This window comes from Artibeus jamaicensis, unplaced genomic scaffold (genome assembly GCF_021234435.1).
Source record: "Artibeus jamaicensis isolate MK-2021 breed Jamaican fruit bat unplaced genomic scaffold, CSHL_Jam_final contig_456, whole genome shotgun sequence".
NCBI lineage: Eukaryota > Metazoa > Chordata > Mammalia > Chiroptera > Phyllostomidae > Artibeus > Artibeus jamaicensis.
The window spans coordinates 4,232,847-4,250,465 of record NW_026521839.1 but is presented as its reverse complement, the minus strand read 5'-3'; the positions used below and the strand labels follow the sequence as shown (position 1 = coordinate 4,250,465).

Genomic DNA, 17,619 nt, shown 5'->3' with positions numbered 1-17,619 from the left:
GCTGAGCCGGTCTTCCGGCTGAGCTCCTCTCTAATTGGCTGGCTGAGAGCTTACTTGGGGTTCAGCGAGCCGAAGGGCGCCACAGAGGCCGCCGTGGCCGCTGCCCCGTGGTTTGGCCCCGCTGTTTTGACTGCGAGCCTCCATGGTGTCGGCGAAGACATGTGGCGCCTCACGGGACTCCTAAGCCGAAGTGAGGGGCGTTGGAGCCGCACATCTCGAGGCAGCGGAGAATCAAGAATTGGAGGAGGGGACGGGCGGGAAGGCCGAGCCGCAGCACTAGTGGGCGGGGTTAGAGCTGAGGAAAAGGAGGGTCCTAAGAGGGCGGGGTGTGCCTCAGAGGAGGGGCCTTTGGAATTCGGAGAGTGGGGACGCTAGTGGGGGTAAGGTAGTTTAGAGCCAAGGAGATAGGTGGGGCTGTTGCAGGAGGGGCAAATAACAGGCCTGGTGGGTGGAGTCAATGCAGGAGGAGTAAAGCCGAGGGAGTAGGCAGTGACAATGGAAAAAGGCGGGGCTTTGAGACTGCTCCAAATATTGAACAAGAGTTTGTGTATAAACGCCTGGTCATTCATTTTAGAACAGTGATTGTTGGTCATTCATTTTAGAACAGTGATTGTTAGCCCCTGGAGGGATCAGAATCGCCTAGGGAGCTTTTTTCAAACTATAGATGCTCCACCCAGAACTATCCTCGTTTATTGGTTCTGGGCTGGCACCTAGAATCTATACTAAGCGAAAGATTTCCACGTGTTAAATACCTCTGCACAGTCAGATGCCAGAGATTCCGGGGTCCCTAGGGTGGCGCTCTGTCAGGTGTTAGAGGGAAGATTGATGGTACTGCCATTGCCCCAATCCTGTTTATGTTGAGGTGACTGATTTTTGTTGCTCTGCACAGCTCTTCCCCGTCTGCTAGGACCTGACCTCCGGGGGGTGACCCCCAAGTCCACCAGCCCAGATGGGTCTCAGTCTACCTCCTCAACCCTGCTGGTCTCTGTGCCAAGCTTTGACAGGTAAGATACTGCCATCTGTCATCTCTCCTCTCTGCACCCCCTCTACCCCCGTACCTGGCACAGAACTTAATGGCCTGTATTATATCATCTAGGTCAGGCCCCCATGATCCCGGTCCCACCACAAGCAGGGGCCCAAGGTCCCATGGATGGAAGGATGCCTTCCAGTGGATGTCTGGCCGTGTCTCCCCGAACACTGTGTGGGATGCCATATCCTGGGTAAGGCTTACTCAGTGCTGTCCTTGATCTTCAGTGTGGATGAGAATGATCCTGAATGGAAGTAGAGCCCAAACACGTGGGCTAGGGCATTACTGCGCCTACACTCGAATTTCGAGTAACCTGTCATTGGAGCATATTTAGGGAGAGAGAGCCACTCCTCGTCCCCTGCCTTCCATGTACTTCTCCTTTTATTCAGTAAGCATTCATTTAACACCTCTCTAAACCAGGCATTTTCACTAGGCACTAGGGACATAGCAAAGAACGAGGTAGATAAGATTTTCACCTTCATGGAGCTTATAATAAATAATGCTAAATAGCTAATATTTTATTTATTAATGTAAAGTGTATATATATATATATATATATATATAAATCTTCTTTAATCCCTACCAAAATCGTTCAAAGGAAATATCTCCACTTTATAGATGTGAAAACTTAGGCTCTGAAACTAGGTGACATGCTTAAGGTCACACAACTTTTTTTTTAAATACTTTATTCTTTTTAAGATTTTGTTTATTTATCTTTAGAGGGGAAGGAGAGAGGGAGAGAAACATCAATGTATGGTTGCCTCTAGTGCATCCCCTGCTGGGAACTGGCCTGCAGAGAACTGGCCTGCAACCCAGGCATGTGCCCTGACTGGGAATCGAACCGTGATCCTCTGGTTCGCAGGCCTGCTCTCAATCCACTGAACTATACTAGCCAGGACTTAAGGTCAAACAGCTTTTAAGTTGAGGAGCTAGATTTTACTGGGAAGCTCATACTCTCACCTACCACCCTCTATAGCTTGGTTGCTGGACCTAGTATGGCTTGGCAAAGCACCTGGTACATATTCTGACCCCGTAATAGTTGCTCAGTAAATATTTTCTGAATTAGATCTATATATGTCAGTTGCTCAGTCTCTATTAAACTCTGCCTTCCAGAATCTCTGCCTTCCAGGTTGTGCTTACAAGATACTCTGAATGAAGTTGGCATACACATCACTCTTATGTCTGTCACATCTCATCCCTATCACTTCTATGCTATGACCTTGGCACATGACTTGACCTCTCTGAGCCTCAGTTGTCTCATCTGTAAAAGGGTGCTGTCAGCAGGTCTGAGCCTGGGGTGTCTCCACGATAGAGGCACTTCTCTCTGGGGAGCTGTGGACTAGAGGCATAATACACCTTGGAGAGGAGAGCATTGCCCTGTTTTGTCAAAGATCCAGACCCTCGGGTGGCCCCATAGTGAGTCTTTTTTGGAAACTGGACCTGGATCTCTGGAGCCCTGATGATATCCCTCCCCTCTGTCACTACTGCCCATGTGAAAGAGCCTGAGCACAAGCTGTCCCCAGTGCCCTGGGTACATGTCCCTGTTATTGACATTGCCACAATGCCAGCACCTTCTCTTCCTTCTGGCCTCAGCTCACACTTCACCCCCGTAGACAGGGTTGCCCGGATTCCCTATCTTGCTAAGCCTCCCTCTCACACTCTGTGTAATCCCTGATTTGTTTCCTTTTTGGCATTTAGCATGAGTTGTCATTATTGTATTTATTTCTCTGTGTGCTTTGGCTTCTTGTTTTCCTCCCTCAGTGAAAATATGAAACTTCATGAGGCTAAAACTGTGCCTGTCTTGTCATTGTACCCAGTGCCTGTTGCAACAGGAAGAGATGGGGAAAACCAGTCACTGGACTAGGAGCTAGCTTAGGTGTTCTGCAGGGCTGTTAAAGAAGAGACACTTTCAGTGATCCCGTACCTGTGAACGTGGGTATGGTGGGGTGGCTTGGTCAGGGTTGGGGGAAGGGGGGAGTTGTGCCAGGTTAGAGAAGGAGAGTGAGCCTGGTGGGGAGCTCTGATCTGAGGCTACATTTGTGGCAAAGCCCCAACTTACCACATTATCTTTTTGCCTGCTTAGATGTTGTTCATAGAGTAACTCTCATGCATTTATTTAGTGTATGTATCTTAGCACTCTGCTAGGTGCCGGGGATACATTGGTGTGGAGAAACAGCGTTCCTGCCCTCGTTGTGCTTTAAGACTACAGGAGAGTCAGACCTTAGTGGAATAATTGTAGAGGTGATTACTTAAATAGCAGTATGATCAGGGTTCCAGAGTGTGAGGGCATGGAGTGCAGGAGCTGGCCCAACCAGGAGTCAGGAAAGGCTTCTCGAAGCAGTGTTTGAGCTGAAGGCTGAGATTGTGTGAGCTGGCTAGTGGAGAGCTGTGTCCCTGACATGCTGTCTTTCCCAGGGCACCCTGGCAGTGCTGGCCCTGCAGCTGGCGAGGCAGATCCACTTCCAGGCATCCCTGCCAGCGGGACCTCGGCGAGCAGAGCGCAGCTCTTGGCGCCGTCCCCTGGACTGTTTCCTCTCATCTCGCTTCTGGCATCCATGCTCCTGTGAGTTCTCAGTCTGGGGGACAGGAGGGCCGGGCTGGGCATGTCTCTGGGCCAGGAAGCATCTCTGGACACACCTCAGGAAAAGAACCATCAGCAGCAGCTCCTTGCCTTTCCTATCTGCAGCCAGAGGAAGGGGAATGTGAGGAAGTGCCATCCACCCAGGGTGTGGGCCACACCCACCCTTCAGTGCCTGCCCCATGTCCTCCCATCACCTTCCACGGGGGAGCCCCACCAGGGTGCAGGGTACTTTAGGTCCTGTGTGTGGCTTCCCGCCTGCCCCTCAGCCCGTCAGGTCACTCTCTGTTCAGTCATCCATTAATAAGTGAATCTCGGGGAGCTACTGTGTGCCACGGTACAGAGGCAGTGAGCCCATTGCTTAAGGCTGTGGAGTCAGACTATTGGGGTTCAAGCCCCAGAGCTGCTGTAGACCAATCTGGTGTCCCTGGACAAGTCACTTTAAACTTCCCTATGCCTCAGTTTCTTCAACTGTAAAATGGGGTGATAATCAACCCCACCCCATAGGTTTCTTGGGAGGACTAAACGAATTAATATATGTCAAGGACCTATGTACCTGGCACATAGAAAGTACTCTGTAGGTAGTAGTTTAAGTCCTTGTCCTTGTTGTTACGATCTAATCATTATCAATGTTAGTATCAAACAAATGTTAGGTGCTGGGGCTACAACAGCGAGTAAATAAAGTAGATGCCTCCCTGCCACTGGAAGAATTCACACAGAAGAGCGACTAATGCTCAGGGCAGGCAATCAGGGTGAATGCGGGCCCCTCCAAACCCCTGCGAAGGGAAGCCAGCCAAGGAAACGGGACAGGAGGGTTGTGGAAGAGCTGTTATAGGGGTCTGTCTCCACATTCTTCCTTTGGTCCCCAAAATGTCAGCAAGGACTCAGTCAAGCCTGAGCAGGCTGTACTGATCCCCTTCTGTTGTGACTGCTGTCATTGGCTCTTTCCAGCACTGCGGAGGCACATTCTCCCCACTGACAGCCCAGTTCCCAGCCACCCTGGCCTCAGGGAACCCAGGCTGGGCCAGGAAGAACCCTCTACTCAGCCTGAGAACCTCTCCTCACGTGGCTCCTTGAGAACAGCTGCTCTTCAGGATCCCTCTGAGGAAGGTACGTCCCCACCTCCTAGAAGCAGCAGAAGGCGGGGGAGCAAACATTTCTTTTCGTACTTGCCGGGTAAGGGGCTTGTCATTCCGGTGAGGCTCCATGCTTCCTGGGGTAGTTCAGAATTTTTGTGGTTGCTTGCCGTGGTGCTGGATGGGAGGCTGGAAGACGGGGAAAGTGGGAGAGAATGAGAAATAACACTTTCTTCTCTGCCCTGGCTGGGTGTTGGCCCTTTCCCCAGTAGATCCCAGTGCTGTTGGCTTCCTGAACGCCAGCAGTAACTTCAGCTCCAAGGCCAAACCAGCCCAGACTCAGCCCACTGGTGAGAAGCAGGTATCATCCAAATTTGGCCACCTGGATCTTTATAGCGTTGTCCTGGGCAGGTAGCAATCCCAATGAACTGCCCCATGGTGAGTCTTTATATTTCTTCCCCAGGAACAAGATAAATCAAGAACGCTTTCCCTGGAGGAGGCTGTGACTTCTCTTCAGCAGCTCTTCCAGCTCAGTGTTTCCATCGCTTTCAACTTTCTGGGTAACTGAGTGGGCCCGGCCTCAATATGGGGAAGGTCAAAGAGAGTCAGGGAGTGGTGCAAACCAGAGAGAGTTATTTTCTCTCAGGTACGTGGACGGATCTGGCATGGTGGCACAGTGGTGTTGGGGACCCATTCTCACTCAAACCTTTCTGCCAGTCTTAAAGCTGGCTTCCCTCTTGAGGTCCTACTTGGCTATTTTATCTCCTGCCCTCATATCCATATTCTAGGCAGCTGAAAGGGGGAAGGTGGGAAAGCTAAAGGGCCACTCCTTTCCTTTAAGGACATGACCTAGAAATTGCACAAATTGTCATCTAGAATGTACTTATGGCTGCCCGTAGTTGCAAGGGAGACTGGGAAATGTAGTCTTTAGCTGAATGACCATGTGCCTACGTGAAAATTCTGTTACTATGTAAGGCGGGGAGAAAGTCTTGGAGACTACCTTTCATTCTCTGCCCCACATAGGCAAGGACGGGCTCCTGAGGTTTGTGACAGGCCCTCAAGTGCATGAACAGGAACTTCTTGCCCATATCTGGAGACTCCAGATGCCCCTGCACTATTTGTCCCAATTAAGTTTAAGGCCTTCCAATGTGTGGTCCTAGTAGCATCTATTGGAGTTCTAGTGAGCAGGTGGGTGAGAGGCTGGGATTCATTCAGAACAAATTTATTGAGCATTCGCCTCTTGCTCAGCCCTATTTTAGGTGTTGGGGATATGGTGTTTCATAAGACAAAGTCTTATTTGGGGAACTAACGTGTGAGTTGAGGGAGAGGAAAACAGTAAATTGCCAAACAAATAAAGAGAATTTCAGATGGTGATGAATGTTGTGGAGAAAATTAAACAGAAGCAACTTTGGATTTGGAAGTCCTCACTGGTGGGAGGATTTTTGAGCTAAGACCTGTTTAACAGAAAAAAAAAAAAAAGCCTGTCTTGTTTCCATGTAGAGCTTAAAGGTCACTGGGCAAGTGGAGTCAGAGAAGCAGCAGAGGCCAGATCAAGTGAGATTTTCTGAGCCACGGTACAGTGTGGACGTTCGAAGTGAGGCAGAAAGCCATTAGATGGTTTTATGCCGGAGCAGGAGGAAGGGCAGTCACATGGTCTGATTTACTTTTCTAAAGATCTCTCTGGCTGTCGTGAGGACAAATGTGGATTGTAGGGAAGCCCGAGGGGGAACAGGAGACTGGGTTGAGTTGTTACTGATGACTAAGCAAGATGCAGTGGTGGCTTGTCCAGGGTAGAGGCAGAGGAGACTGAGACGAGTAGATGGATCAGGGCTTGTTGATAGAGCCAGTGCGGGCAGTGGGGTCAGGGGGGATCTTTTGCCCTCTCGAGTCTTCTCAAGGACAAGAGGGCTCTGTGAACTTGGCCAGAGAGTTTTCAGACAGCAGGGAGGCAACTTTAATTCAGTGCTGGCTGAATGCAACCTGGCTTCTACCTTATTAGTTTTTGTGATTTAGATGGGCAGATAGTCTCTTCTGAGGATTTTCTTGCCCATCCTTCACTCACATATTCATTTATTCAGCAAGTGCTAAGCACTGTGACAGAACACAAAAGAAGCATAAGCCGTAATCATATTTTGCATTTGTATAGAGCTTTCACCCTATGTAAAGTCATTTCTACACTCTTTTTCTGCTTCTGCTTCCAAGATTTTAGAGTCTAATTGAGGAGACCGGGCTTGCACTCTTGAAACAGTTTAGTTCGTAGAAAAAGACTTGTATATTAAGTAAGTGACAAAAAAAAGTGAAGCCTGAGTGTGGTCTGCAGGTTCCAGGGCAGAGATGGGACTTGAAGGCTTGATGATGGAGGCAGAAAAGATGCGGCAGGCAGGAGAAAGAGATCGGCAAAGGCTTCTAGTTGAGAGCCAGCTGCACCTGCCCCTTTCCTATTTTCCTTTTTGTTTGGAAAGTCAAAGAACATGGGCTTTGGAGCTGGACACACCTGAATTCAGGTCTTTGCTCCCTTGTATTATCTTTCACAATGTCTCCGTAAAGCAACGTTAACAGTTGTCAGCTGGGTGAGGTTGTGTTGGTTAGAACAGCCTAAATCACAGGTGACAAACACAAAGCCTGCGGGCCGAGTCTGGCCCCACACCTTGTTTTATCCCCCCTGACACCTTGTTTCTACCTGGCAGCAGTGCCGAACTCCTTTTCCCAGTTAAGGTGTAGTTACATTTACACAGTCCTAAAATTATATTCAGCCCTTTGAAGGCAACCACGAGGCTGATGTGGCCCCTGCTGAAAATGAGTTTGACACCCTGGCCTAAATCCACTTTGGCTAACTTAAATATGAAAGGAACCTGTTGAGATCTGTTGACCTGCCGAACCTCAGAAAGGACGGGAATCAGGGAAGCCCCCTGGACCCAGGGTGCAGTAACTGATAGTGTGTCCTCAGAATCAACCTGCAAAAGCTGTGTTTTCTCCTGGGGGAAGGAGATCAAGAGTCAGATTTCTCAGGGGAGTGTCTCATTGGTTGGGAAGAGAGGAGACACGTTGATTGACAGCACTGGGGAAAGGGCTGTTCTCAGAGGGAAATCAGGATGTTACAACCCAGAGGAGGATGGTATAGATGAGGGCAGAACCCACTGATGTGTATGGCTAGCCAGTGAAACATCAGGAGGATGGAAATACATGCATATTGTCCAGTACAAAAAAAGAAGGGAAGAAGCCCGTGGGCACCTGGCTGAGGATGTGGGGAGGTTCAAAGAGGAAGCGGTGAGTGTCTACACCCTGCACTTTCCTACAGGGACAGAGAATATGAGGAACGGGGACTACACGGCGGCCTTTTCCTACTTCCAGAAAGCAGCAGCACGCGGCTACAGCAAAGCACAGTACAACGAGGGTTTGTGTCATGAGTATGGCAGAGGCACCTCCAGGGACCTCGGCAAGGTACCCTACCCCCTCTCCTGCCCCAGACCCACGCCCTGTGCTGCAAGGCCCAGAGTGACCTCCAGAAAGAGCAGTGGGCGGGGTTTGGAGAGAGCCCCCATCCCTCTCCCAGCTGTGAGGGAAGCATTTTTAAAAAGCTCTTAATGCCCTGCCTGGTGTGACTCAGTGGGTGGAGCACTGGCCTGTGAACCAAAAGGTCCGCTCGTTTGATTCCTGGTCAAGGCACGTGCCTGGATCACAAGCCAGTCCCCTAGTTGGGGGCATGTGAGAGGCAACCAATCTCAGTGTTTCTCCCTCCTCCCCCCCCCGCTCTAAAAAAATGAATAAATAACAATTTTTTAAACACCTCTTAAATTTCTAGGAATTTGGACTCTAAGCTCAGTCAGACCAGTGCCCTTATCCTCTTTGCAGCTGCATCCTCAGGGCCTGGAACAGGGTGTCACACTCATTTTCACTGGGGCCACATCAGCCTCGCAGTTGCCTTCAAATGGCTGGATGTAATTTTAGGACTGTATAAATGTAACTACTCCTTGACTGTTAAGGAGTTGAAATTATATTCTGCCCTTTGAAGGCAACCACAAGGCTAATGTTGAAACCCCGGTGAAAATGAGTTTGACACCCCTGGCCTAGAATGTCGCTTTGGTGAGTGGGTTCATTGATTCTAAAAAAGGGTAAGTGAAGCCCTGGCTGGTGTGGCTCAGTGGATTGAGCACCGGACTGCGAAGCAGAGGGTCACTGGTTTGATTCCCAGTCAGGGCACATGTCTGGGTTGCAGGTCAGGTTCCTCACTGTGGGGAGCGCAAGGGGCAACTACACATTGATCTTTCTCTCTCTCTTCCCCTCTGTCTAAAAATAAATAAATAAACAAGTCTTAAAAAAAAAAAGATAAGGCTGAAAGAAACAATGTAAAAAAAGGATAAGTTTAGATGTTATATGCAAGAATGCATTTCTTGAAATTTTATATGATAGCAAAGGGAAGCGACCTGTTTCCCAGTGGAGAATTCATTGATACTGGTTGACACTGAGCGTGCACCCTGCGAGTATAGGCGCTCATGCTTCCTCTGTGCACCTCTCTTCCCCTACACACATACGCATGTTTATGTGTGTGTAAGTACATACAGTGGGTAGTGTACATATGTAAATACATATATATGAAGAAGTGTAAGGCTGTACACTAAACTGTTAACAGAATCATCTTTAGGAGGCAGAATTTCGTAGCATCGTATGTTTCTATTTCTCTTTTTATCTATGTTTAAATCCGTATTTGTATTTTTTGGCTTATCTGCACTTTCTGACTAATCTATTATGATTATGTATTATTTAATTTCACTCAGAGAAAAAGCTGGCTTCCAGAGTCACCAGTTGATGGCATTTCTCCCTTTGCCCCAGGCTGTCCTTTGCTACCAGCTGGCTGCCAGCCAGGGCCACAGCCTGGCTCGGTACCGCTACGCCAGGTGCCTGCTACAGGGCCCGGCCTCCTCGTGGGACCCTAAGCAGTGGAGGGCAGTGTCCATGTTGAAGCAGGCTGCAGACTCAGGCTTGAGAGAGGTACATGTCACGGGCAGGGATGGGGCATCTGTCTTGGGCACCCAGGGCATGTGGGCCTGGCAGTGACCAAAATGTGTTTTTCCTTCCTCCTAACCACAGGCTCAGGCTTTTCTCGGGGTGCTCTTCACCAAGGAGCCATACCTGGATGAGCAGAGAGCCGTGAAGTATCTTTGGCTTGCAGCCAACAATGGGGTATGAGGTCTCCGGTACCCAGGCATATTGGGAATTGACTTCGATAAAGGAAGGGACTTTGGAACTGGCACCGAGTTCTTTGGATAGGAATATTGGGCCAGCGTTAAGCCTTAACTCTCGCCGACTTCCTGGGGACCTTTGTGCAGGTCCAGTCGTGTCCTGGAGCTGGCTCGAACCTGCCTGAGAGAGCTATGGGTGGTGTACAACTAGCCATGGTAGGAGTATTTGCACCATAGAAATTGCTAAATGCTGCGGAGCAGGGCTTTTTCCCCTGGAGAGCCAGGGTTAAACGTTAACCAGCACACTGCTGGGCTAGCGCTTATAGATCCAGACCGGTTCCGTGTCCCTAAACCTGGGACGGATCATAATACCTGCCTGTCTGGCACTTCACAGGGTCGTCATGAAGATCAGAGCCTGGCTGAGATAACAGGTGTGAAAGCACCTGGTCAGTTGTACACACAAAAGGTGCATAGTTACACTTGTTGTAGTGCAGGGGGTTCAGAAGACACATGAAGTGAATACCCCGGGCATTTGTGGCTGGTTGTCTGCAAACTGGGGGCATTTTCACTTAGGCAGAATGCCCCAGAGTTGACTCCACAGAGTGTTCGTTGTATGGGATATTTGTAAGTAATTTGAGGCGGGGCAAGGGTCAGTTGGCTTGGGGAAATACTGAGTTAAACAGTTATCTTTAATGCAGGAAATCTCAGAACTTTTGGTCACAGTGAATCGCTGAGAAGGCATCTGTGGTTTGCTGTATTTCTCGAGTGTATTTGAGCGGTATATTTTTCTGAGTTGCGCCTTGAAGGCCCAGGAGCCCTGATGAATGCAAGCAGCATGCATGGACGGGCACTGCCCTGCATAGAGACTGTGGCTTCTCTGTTTTCTGGCCAAACACACCGATCGCTTCAGTGATCTCTTGGGCATCAGAGCACTTGCCCCTTTTCACTCTGCGTTGCCCAGAGTACCTGTAGTAGCTGTCAAACAGGACTGGTGTCACCAACCAGTACTGTCCTCTGTGCCTGTCTTTCCTTAAAAGAGCTGCAGAGCACACCCAGGGCTGAGCAGGCTCGTATCCCTGTGCTGTTTCAGGGATAGCACTGTCCTCTGTGCTGTTTCAGAGGACAGCACCCTGCCTGCTTCAGTCCTCCAGCACGCTAGGAGGCGAGATGCACAAAGGGGTGTCAGGTGACTGCACTGAGGCACAGGCCTCACATGCATCCATCCCACCAGGGACTTTATCTCCCCAGGTTTGTGCTGAGTGGAGGCAGGACGGGCGTTTTGGCCTTATAAATACCGAGTGCTGTGTTCTCAGCCGGCCCGTAGCCTTGAGCCCACCACGTCATTGCACAGACTTTGGTCTGCCTGCTACAGACACTCCTTTTAGAAATTTAACCGTGGAAGGTAGAAGAGAAATTAGACCAGGGTTGGGAATCAACCAAGAGTTTTGTTGTTTTAAGTTGAAAGATTGAATATAATGAAAAAATTCCACTAGAGAGTGAGAGAGAAATGATGTAGGCAACTCGAGGTATGAAAATAGTAACACTAATCTAAGTACTTTTTGTATGTTAACACATTTAATCCTCACAACAGCATAATATGGCAGGTGCCATTATTATGTTGAGTTTACAGATGAGGAAACTGAGACAGAGATGTAGGCCGACATCCCTGAGTTACACAGCTGGTACATGGTGGAGCCCAGGCTGGAAGCCATGCAGTCTGGCTGTGTAGGCCTGGCTTCCAGCCTGAGCAGACACTGCCTTTCCGAGGAGGAGATAGTTCTCAGTGAGTAGAGAGGATTTTGAACCTTGGGCAAAGGGGCCACCTTCTAACCTTTCAGATGAGGAGAAATACTTTTTTTGTAATGTATTCTGTGCAGCCCTCTTTGCAGAAATTCAGGAAGGCCTTTGGGAAGTCTAATCTCCACCCTTGCTCCTGACTCTTTCAGGATAACACAGGAGCCTGACTTTCGGGTTTCCCATAGCTGGGCTGAGTGCTGCCTGCAGCCTTCACTTCTGCATACTTTTAGCCTCACAGAGAGAAGCTCATAAATTGCTCTGGCTAGACCCTCCCTCCCTGGGTGGAGGGGTCTATTGTGTTGGGTGGGCTTGGGGCCTCAGGCTTGTCATAGATGAGATCCAGGATAGAGGGAGGGCCGGCGTTGGCCCCTGCCCCTGCCCGACAAAGCGTCAGCATGCCTGACTGCTCCACCTTCCTCCTGCCTTGGCATTCAGTTCTTCAGTCCTGCATGTGTGCACATCTGTGTGTCTGCCTGTGTTCTCCTTTAGGACTCACAGAGCAGATACCACTTGGGAATCTGCCATGAGAGGGGCCTTGGTGTGCAGAGGAATCTGGCAGAGGCTCTGAGATGTTACCAGCAGTCAGCAGCTCTGGGGAATGAGCCTGCCGAGGAGAGGCTTCGGACCCTCTTTTCTTCCATGGAGGCAGCAGGTACGGAGGCAAGTCACTGAGCTCCACACCTGTGACAGAGGAGGCGTGGCAATAGCTCTTGGTGTCCTGTCATTTCCTGCCCCAGTGATGGGTAACAGCACAGCTTTTCAAGTCAGACAAACCTGTTTTAACTGTGTGCTGTCACTGAACTTGGACTCCATGTGTTTGAGCCTCAGTTTTTTCACCTTGGAATATGTGGGTACTAGTAGTGCTTTACTCACTCGGTGGTTGTAAGCATTAAATGTGGTGACTGTAAAGGGCTTAACATAGCCTGGCAAACAGTAGGTATTAAATAAATGGTAGCTGCTCTGGTGATTTTCCAGGAGGGACAATGTCCCGAGGCTGCCTCAGCACCCTGAATTACCATTCTAGGGCCCTGAGCACCCTGCTCGCGCCCAAGTCCCTTGGCCGGGCAGGAGTTAACACCGCAGGGGGAACCAAGTCCTTTAAGAAGTCCTTGCTGCAAAGTGGGAACCCAGGAATACAGCATGAGTAAGAGTTCCTCTCACCTCGCCTTGCAGCCCCCGGGCCCCGGGACCTGGCCGGCACAGGACCGAAGTCCTTCTCCAGCCCTTCCCTCTGCAGCCTGAACCCCCTGCTGGCAGGAGCCTCATGCCTCCCACATGCCTGGAGTACAGGGAACCTTGGCCTCCTCTGCAGAGGTGGCCATCTCGGAGCCAGCCCTGGAGCCCCCAGCAGGCCTGGCCCCCCACATCCCTGGCCTTTGGAGAGGAGTGTTGTCAGACTGGGTTTTGGCTAAGGTGAGACCAAGCACAGTCACTGGTAATACCTGTCACTGGTGCGGGATGGGGAGGCTGGGGAGGAAGTGGATGGCAATAAGATGGGTGTCAGTAACCCTTTCCAGGGTAGAAATTCCAGTGGGAGCCAGGTTCTTAAGCAATTCCAAGTGCATGGCTAATAAATGACTTTGACCTTTCCCCCAGTTGATAGCCTCACAGAGCAGCAGTGGGTACAATTACAGGCATTTCTAGTTGGTGCACAAAAAAGAATCATTCAGTGACCTGTGAAAAACTGTACTGAAGGGTCCAGAGACCCTGGTCCTCATTCAGCCTTTGTCTTGGAAAAAATCAGTGACCTTCTCCTTCCCCATAGTTTCCTCAAGCTTAGACCACATTTTTTTTTTCTTTGCCAGCATCTGATCTGTGTGCTTCTGGTGGTTCACAAGAGGATTTTAGGTGGTATTCAAATTAATATTTTCATTTTAGTAGTTGTATATTTACTATATAATGTGTAAATATGACTATCATGTTTCAGAGATACAAGGGGTTTCACTGATAGGAAGAACAGTTCGTCGTGACGTGGCCCACAGGGAGCACGGGTCCAGAGAGGGGGCGGAGTCCTGAGGCGGCTCCGTGAGCAGCCGGAACTGGGGACACTGAGTCAGTTCGCTTTGGATTCGTGATTGTCCAGTTTGGAACTAAGGAGTTTCTTGCCTAAATGCCTGATGTATCTGCTTGATTTTTTTTTTTCCTGCTCGATTTTTTGCAGACCTTCGGCCCCTAAAGATGGAGCCTGTGGGTTCTCAGAGAGATACCAAACTTGAGTCCCCAGGAAGAGGCCAGTTACCCGCCAGCCTTCCCAAAGAACCTTAAATGCCCGCCCCAGCGCAGCACAGGAAGTGTGTGAAGACCCAGGTTCTGGCCATGACCCTTTGTGTGGCCATGTCACCTTCACCTGCCCGACTCACTGCAGTGTTCTCTGCAGCTGCAGACAAAGGGCAGTGGTGTCCGCCCTCCTCCCCTGCGGGGCTGATCGGGGCCACTTCACCATGGAAAAGACCACGGTGCTCACGGAGGCCTGAGGAGGCAGGGTGATGCTCGTGTTCACGTGGCTTTGTGAGTCACCAGGCCAGGAGAGGACCCAGGCCTCCTGAGTCCTGGGCCAGGGCTCTTTTGCATTGTCACATGTAATGTTACACGAAAGCGTTTTCACCGTCCTGCCAACATGAGGGAGCGAATGGAGATTCCTGGAGCAGGAGAGTGTGGGTTGTGAGCCCTTCTGTTGGGAAGGACGTGCCAGAAATGCACGGGAGTTTAATAAAACCAACGGGGGATTATCTCATCACTCTGCCCTTGAGCGTGCGGGGGAGAGCCAGGGAGACGGGCAGGGGAGCTGAGAGCCGAGGCTCCATTCTCGTCTCTAAACTTTCCATTAACCAATTTAAAGGGTCTTAAAAGCTTCTCCGAGAGAGACTCAGAAAAAATGATTTCTGAGTCAACGCTAATGACTCCAATTACTGAATTTGTGAATAGCCGTGCCCTGGCTTTTGGATGTTAGCCCAAGTTCAATAGCGTAGATGTGGTTGAGAGTGAGGTGTGGGAGGGACTGAGGAGCAAAACTCTTAGTGATTGTTCAAATGGGAAAGACCCATTTCAAAGGTGGGAGGAGTTGGGGGAGAGTGTGTTCACAGTTCCCTCTCTGCTTCTCACCCCTTTCCCCAACCTCCGGTGGCCCTGGCACACTTTCCTGCCACCACTGAAGCCTTAAGCCTCCCCTGCCCCCTGCTGCCTTTCCAGGGCTGCCCTGCACACTGGCCTCCCCCTCCCTGTCCCCTCGCATTGGGGCAGGGACCTTGTCTTCATATTGCAGTGTCCTCAGCAATTAGCACACAGCCCTGCTCAGGTGGGAGCTCAGTGTGCACGTGGGGTAAAGCTTAGTTTTAAGCTATGTAGTGCACTGATCTCTCTGCAAAAAAATAAAGGTTTCTGTGGTCAAGTAAGTTTGGGAAGCACTGCTGCACTAGACATCCCCTTTTTATAGATTCACAATGCACATCAGCATATTCCAGGTTCCAAGAAGTCCAGCAGAAAAGAGCTTGGTTAACCCAGTGCTTCCCTTGTGGGGTTGAGCACAGAGCCAGCTCCCTGCAGATTGCCGTGACCTTTGTGGGGCACCCTCTCATGGAGCCCCACTTGCTATCCTCTTCCCCTGTGGTTGTCATTTTGGGTTCTCTGATTACTGCTTTCTCCTGACCATGCCTGGGGCAAGGAGCAGTTCAGACTGTCCAGGGACACTGGGTGTCCTGCGGTGGTGGCCAGATACGGCTCTCCCTCCCTCTCAATTGTTACAGATTAAGTACTGATTCGGTTGTCTGTGCCAAACCTGGAGGTGGGATATTTTTAAGCTCTGCTTGTGGAGAGAGAAGGATGGGAGAGTCCTGAGAGAGATGCTGTCAAGGGGCCAGAAATCCTCAGCTGTTCTGTCACCACAGTCTCCACGCAGCCCCAGGGGATGGGCTGCATCGGAAGACCCAGAACCGCTGTGCTTTTGCCATTAAAATTCCATTATGAATGACTCACTGTCAGTGCCCTGAAAGGAAATGTAGGGGGAGGGCTGGGAGATGGCCCCTGGCAGCAGGGCCAGCCTGGGTCAGCATACTGGGTGACCCGAGGTTTGGGGTCCTCAGCAGTGAGACCTTTGTGTGAGGCTCTGCTGCCTCAGTTTTCTCATCTGCGATGCTGTTTCCAGGGAGCCCTGATGCTACAGTGTGAGCAAGGCTGTTTGGTTCACTGTATCTTCAGTGCTAATACACTGTTCAGTATACATTTATTCAATGAGTGAGTGATTCTGTGCACTGCCCCTCCATCCAACACCAAGCCTACCCTGCACCTAGTAGGTGCATTAAATATTCATGAAAGAATTGATGCTATATACCCCCCACTGCTATTCCCAGTGCTACTTTTGCCGCATAGTAATTGCTCAACAAATACAAAATATCTGTTGAATGAGTGCTTCTGACCCTGCCTCCCTCCTCACCCCACCCATTCCATTGTACCCACCCAATATTTACTAGGGGCTGAAAAATGCTGACCTGTTTTCTAGTTACACACTGCGTGCCCAGCCGAGCCTCCCCCTCATGTCACCTCCTTTTCGGTATTTGGTTCTTTCCAGAGTCCCAAGGATGGTGGTTGCCATCCCGCTCTTGTCTCAGCCAGAGGAGAGGTAGGGTCAGTGAGTTGCCACCCTGAAGTTGGGTGACAGACTGGAGGCTGCCTGTCGGTCTCTGAGCTGCCCGCAGGCTCCAGATGAGCACCGCATTGTGCTCCAGGTGGTGGGGAATGGCTTGACTGTCGATTAAAAAAAAATCCCTCTGCACTCTCCAAATTAAGACGACATTTAACTGAGCGCTCACTGGCTCACCGGCTCCTGCAGTCACTCCCAGGGGACAGAGCCCGTATTGGTGGAAACTGTTCTGAGCACATCCAAAGTCTCAGCTTTGACATCTTTGGCTGATGTCAACAAGTTTCTGTGACCTTCTTGTTCAGCCCACTCAGTTCTGTCACCATAGACACTGTCTCGCTCTCCGCCTGCTGTTGGGAAAGGGCTGGTATTCGCGTGCTGGGAGGAGGTTGCAGGGCACAGGCCAGAGTACCACTGTCAGTACTTAACACCCGCACCCTGAGCAAAGGTCAGTCGCCTCAGGATAGCTCCGCCCATGAGTTTTCCAGGTTTTGTGGCGAGGGCTGGACTGAGGACCGACCTAAAGGATCGCAGTGGTCCTTAGCCATATTTAGGTCACAGACCCTCCGAAAATCTGACGAAAGCACTGACTCCTTCCTGTAGCAAAATGTCCCTCCTCCCAGTTTTACAGGCAGTGAAACAGGGGTCCTGAAGCCCAGCCAGAGGCCCCTGGATGTGTTAGAATGAACATCACCCTAAAATTCCAGACCCAGACCCTCGCCCAGCCACAGACAGACCCACCACGGGGCTCTGGGCCAGTCAGCCCTTTCTGTCCCACCATTTATTTCCTTGCTATAAAATGTTCAGACTCCTTATAACTAAAACTACCCATGTCTATGGAGATTTAAAGTCGTGACTTAGAGTGGCGCCGCACAACCTTTTGTAGGTCACACGTTCCTTTGAGAATCTGATGAGAACTTCATATCTTCTGCCGAGGAAAATGCCTGGGCATGAAGTTTTGCCTGGTATTCAGGGAGGTCCAAGGACTACAGATTTAGGACTTTTGAGCTCGAAGGAGGCAGTGATGCGTTGTATCGACCATACAGCTGCCAGCCATGCTTCAAGGTTCTTCAGGTTACCTCCTGCCCGCGTCTCTCTGCCCCCCCAACATCAGCTCTGCTCTGAAAATCCACCAGTAGAGGGAGGTCAGCACTGTCCAGGGCTGCGGTTTTCAGGCTCGCTTTCACACGTGGAACCATTTTTCCCCATTAGAGTCTTACCTGGAGCTCCAGTATAGATAAACAGGAGCTCTGAAGCATTTCTTCACTCGTTCGTTCATTCATTCATTCATTCATTCATTCATTCATTCATTCATTCATTCATTCCAT

General features: G+C 50.3%; 1 protein-coding gene across 2 annotated transcripts; it reads left to right on the top strand.

Annotated features, from left to right (window-relative positions):
• Positions 1-59: 59 nt before the first annotated feature.
• On the top strand, positions 60-13,998 carry DELE1 (DAP3 binding cell death enhancer 1). 2 transcript variants are annotated; one of them, XM_037147626.2, is made up of 13 exons: positions 60-190; positions 890-1,004; positions 1,097-1,220; positions 3,443-3,590; positions 4,557-4,715; positions 4,951-5,042; positions 5,145-5,241; positions 7,980-8,122; positions 9,512-9,670; positions 9,770-9,862; positions 12,148-12,310; positions 12,832-13,071; positions 13,820-13,998. In XM_037147626.2, exons 1-12 carry the CDS (start codon positions 160-162, stop codon positions 13,068-13,070), a joined length of 1,563 nt encoding a protein of 520 aa, XP_037003521.2. In that variant the 5' UTR covers positions 60-159; the 3' UTR covers position 13,071; positions 13,820-13,998. The 2 variants fall into 2 exon arrangements, with proteins under 2 accessions (XP_037003521.2, XP_037003522.2); XM_037147627.2 differs by having other exon boundaries at positions 61-190; positions 4,954-5,042.
• Positions 13,999-17,619: the final 3,621 nt, after the last annotated feature.

Bases quoted from the DNA above. Each gene is read 5' to 3' on its own strand.
- DELE1 (XM_037147626.2), top strand. From the start codon at position 160: ATGTGGCGCCTCACGGGACTCCTAAGCCGAA. The intron at 1,221-3,442 runs GTAAGGCTTACT...TGTCTTTCCCAG, and splicing joins TGTGGGATGCCATATCCTGG to GGCACCCTGGCAGTGCTGGC. The intron at 9,863-12,147 runs GTATGAGGTCTC...GTTCTCCTTTAG, and splicing joins GGCTTGCAGCCAACAATGGG to GACTCACAGAGCAGATACCA.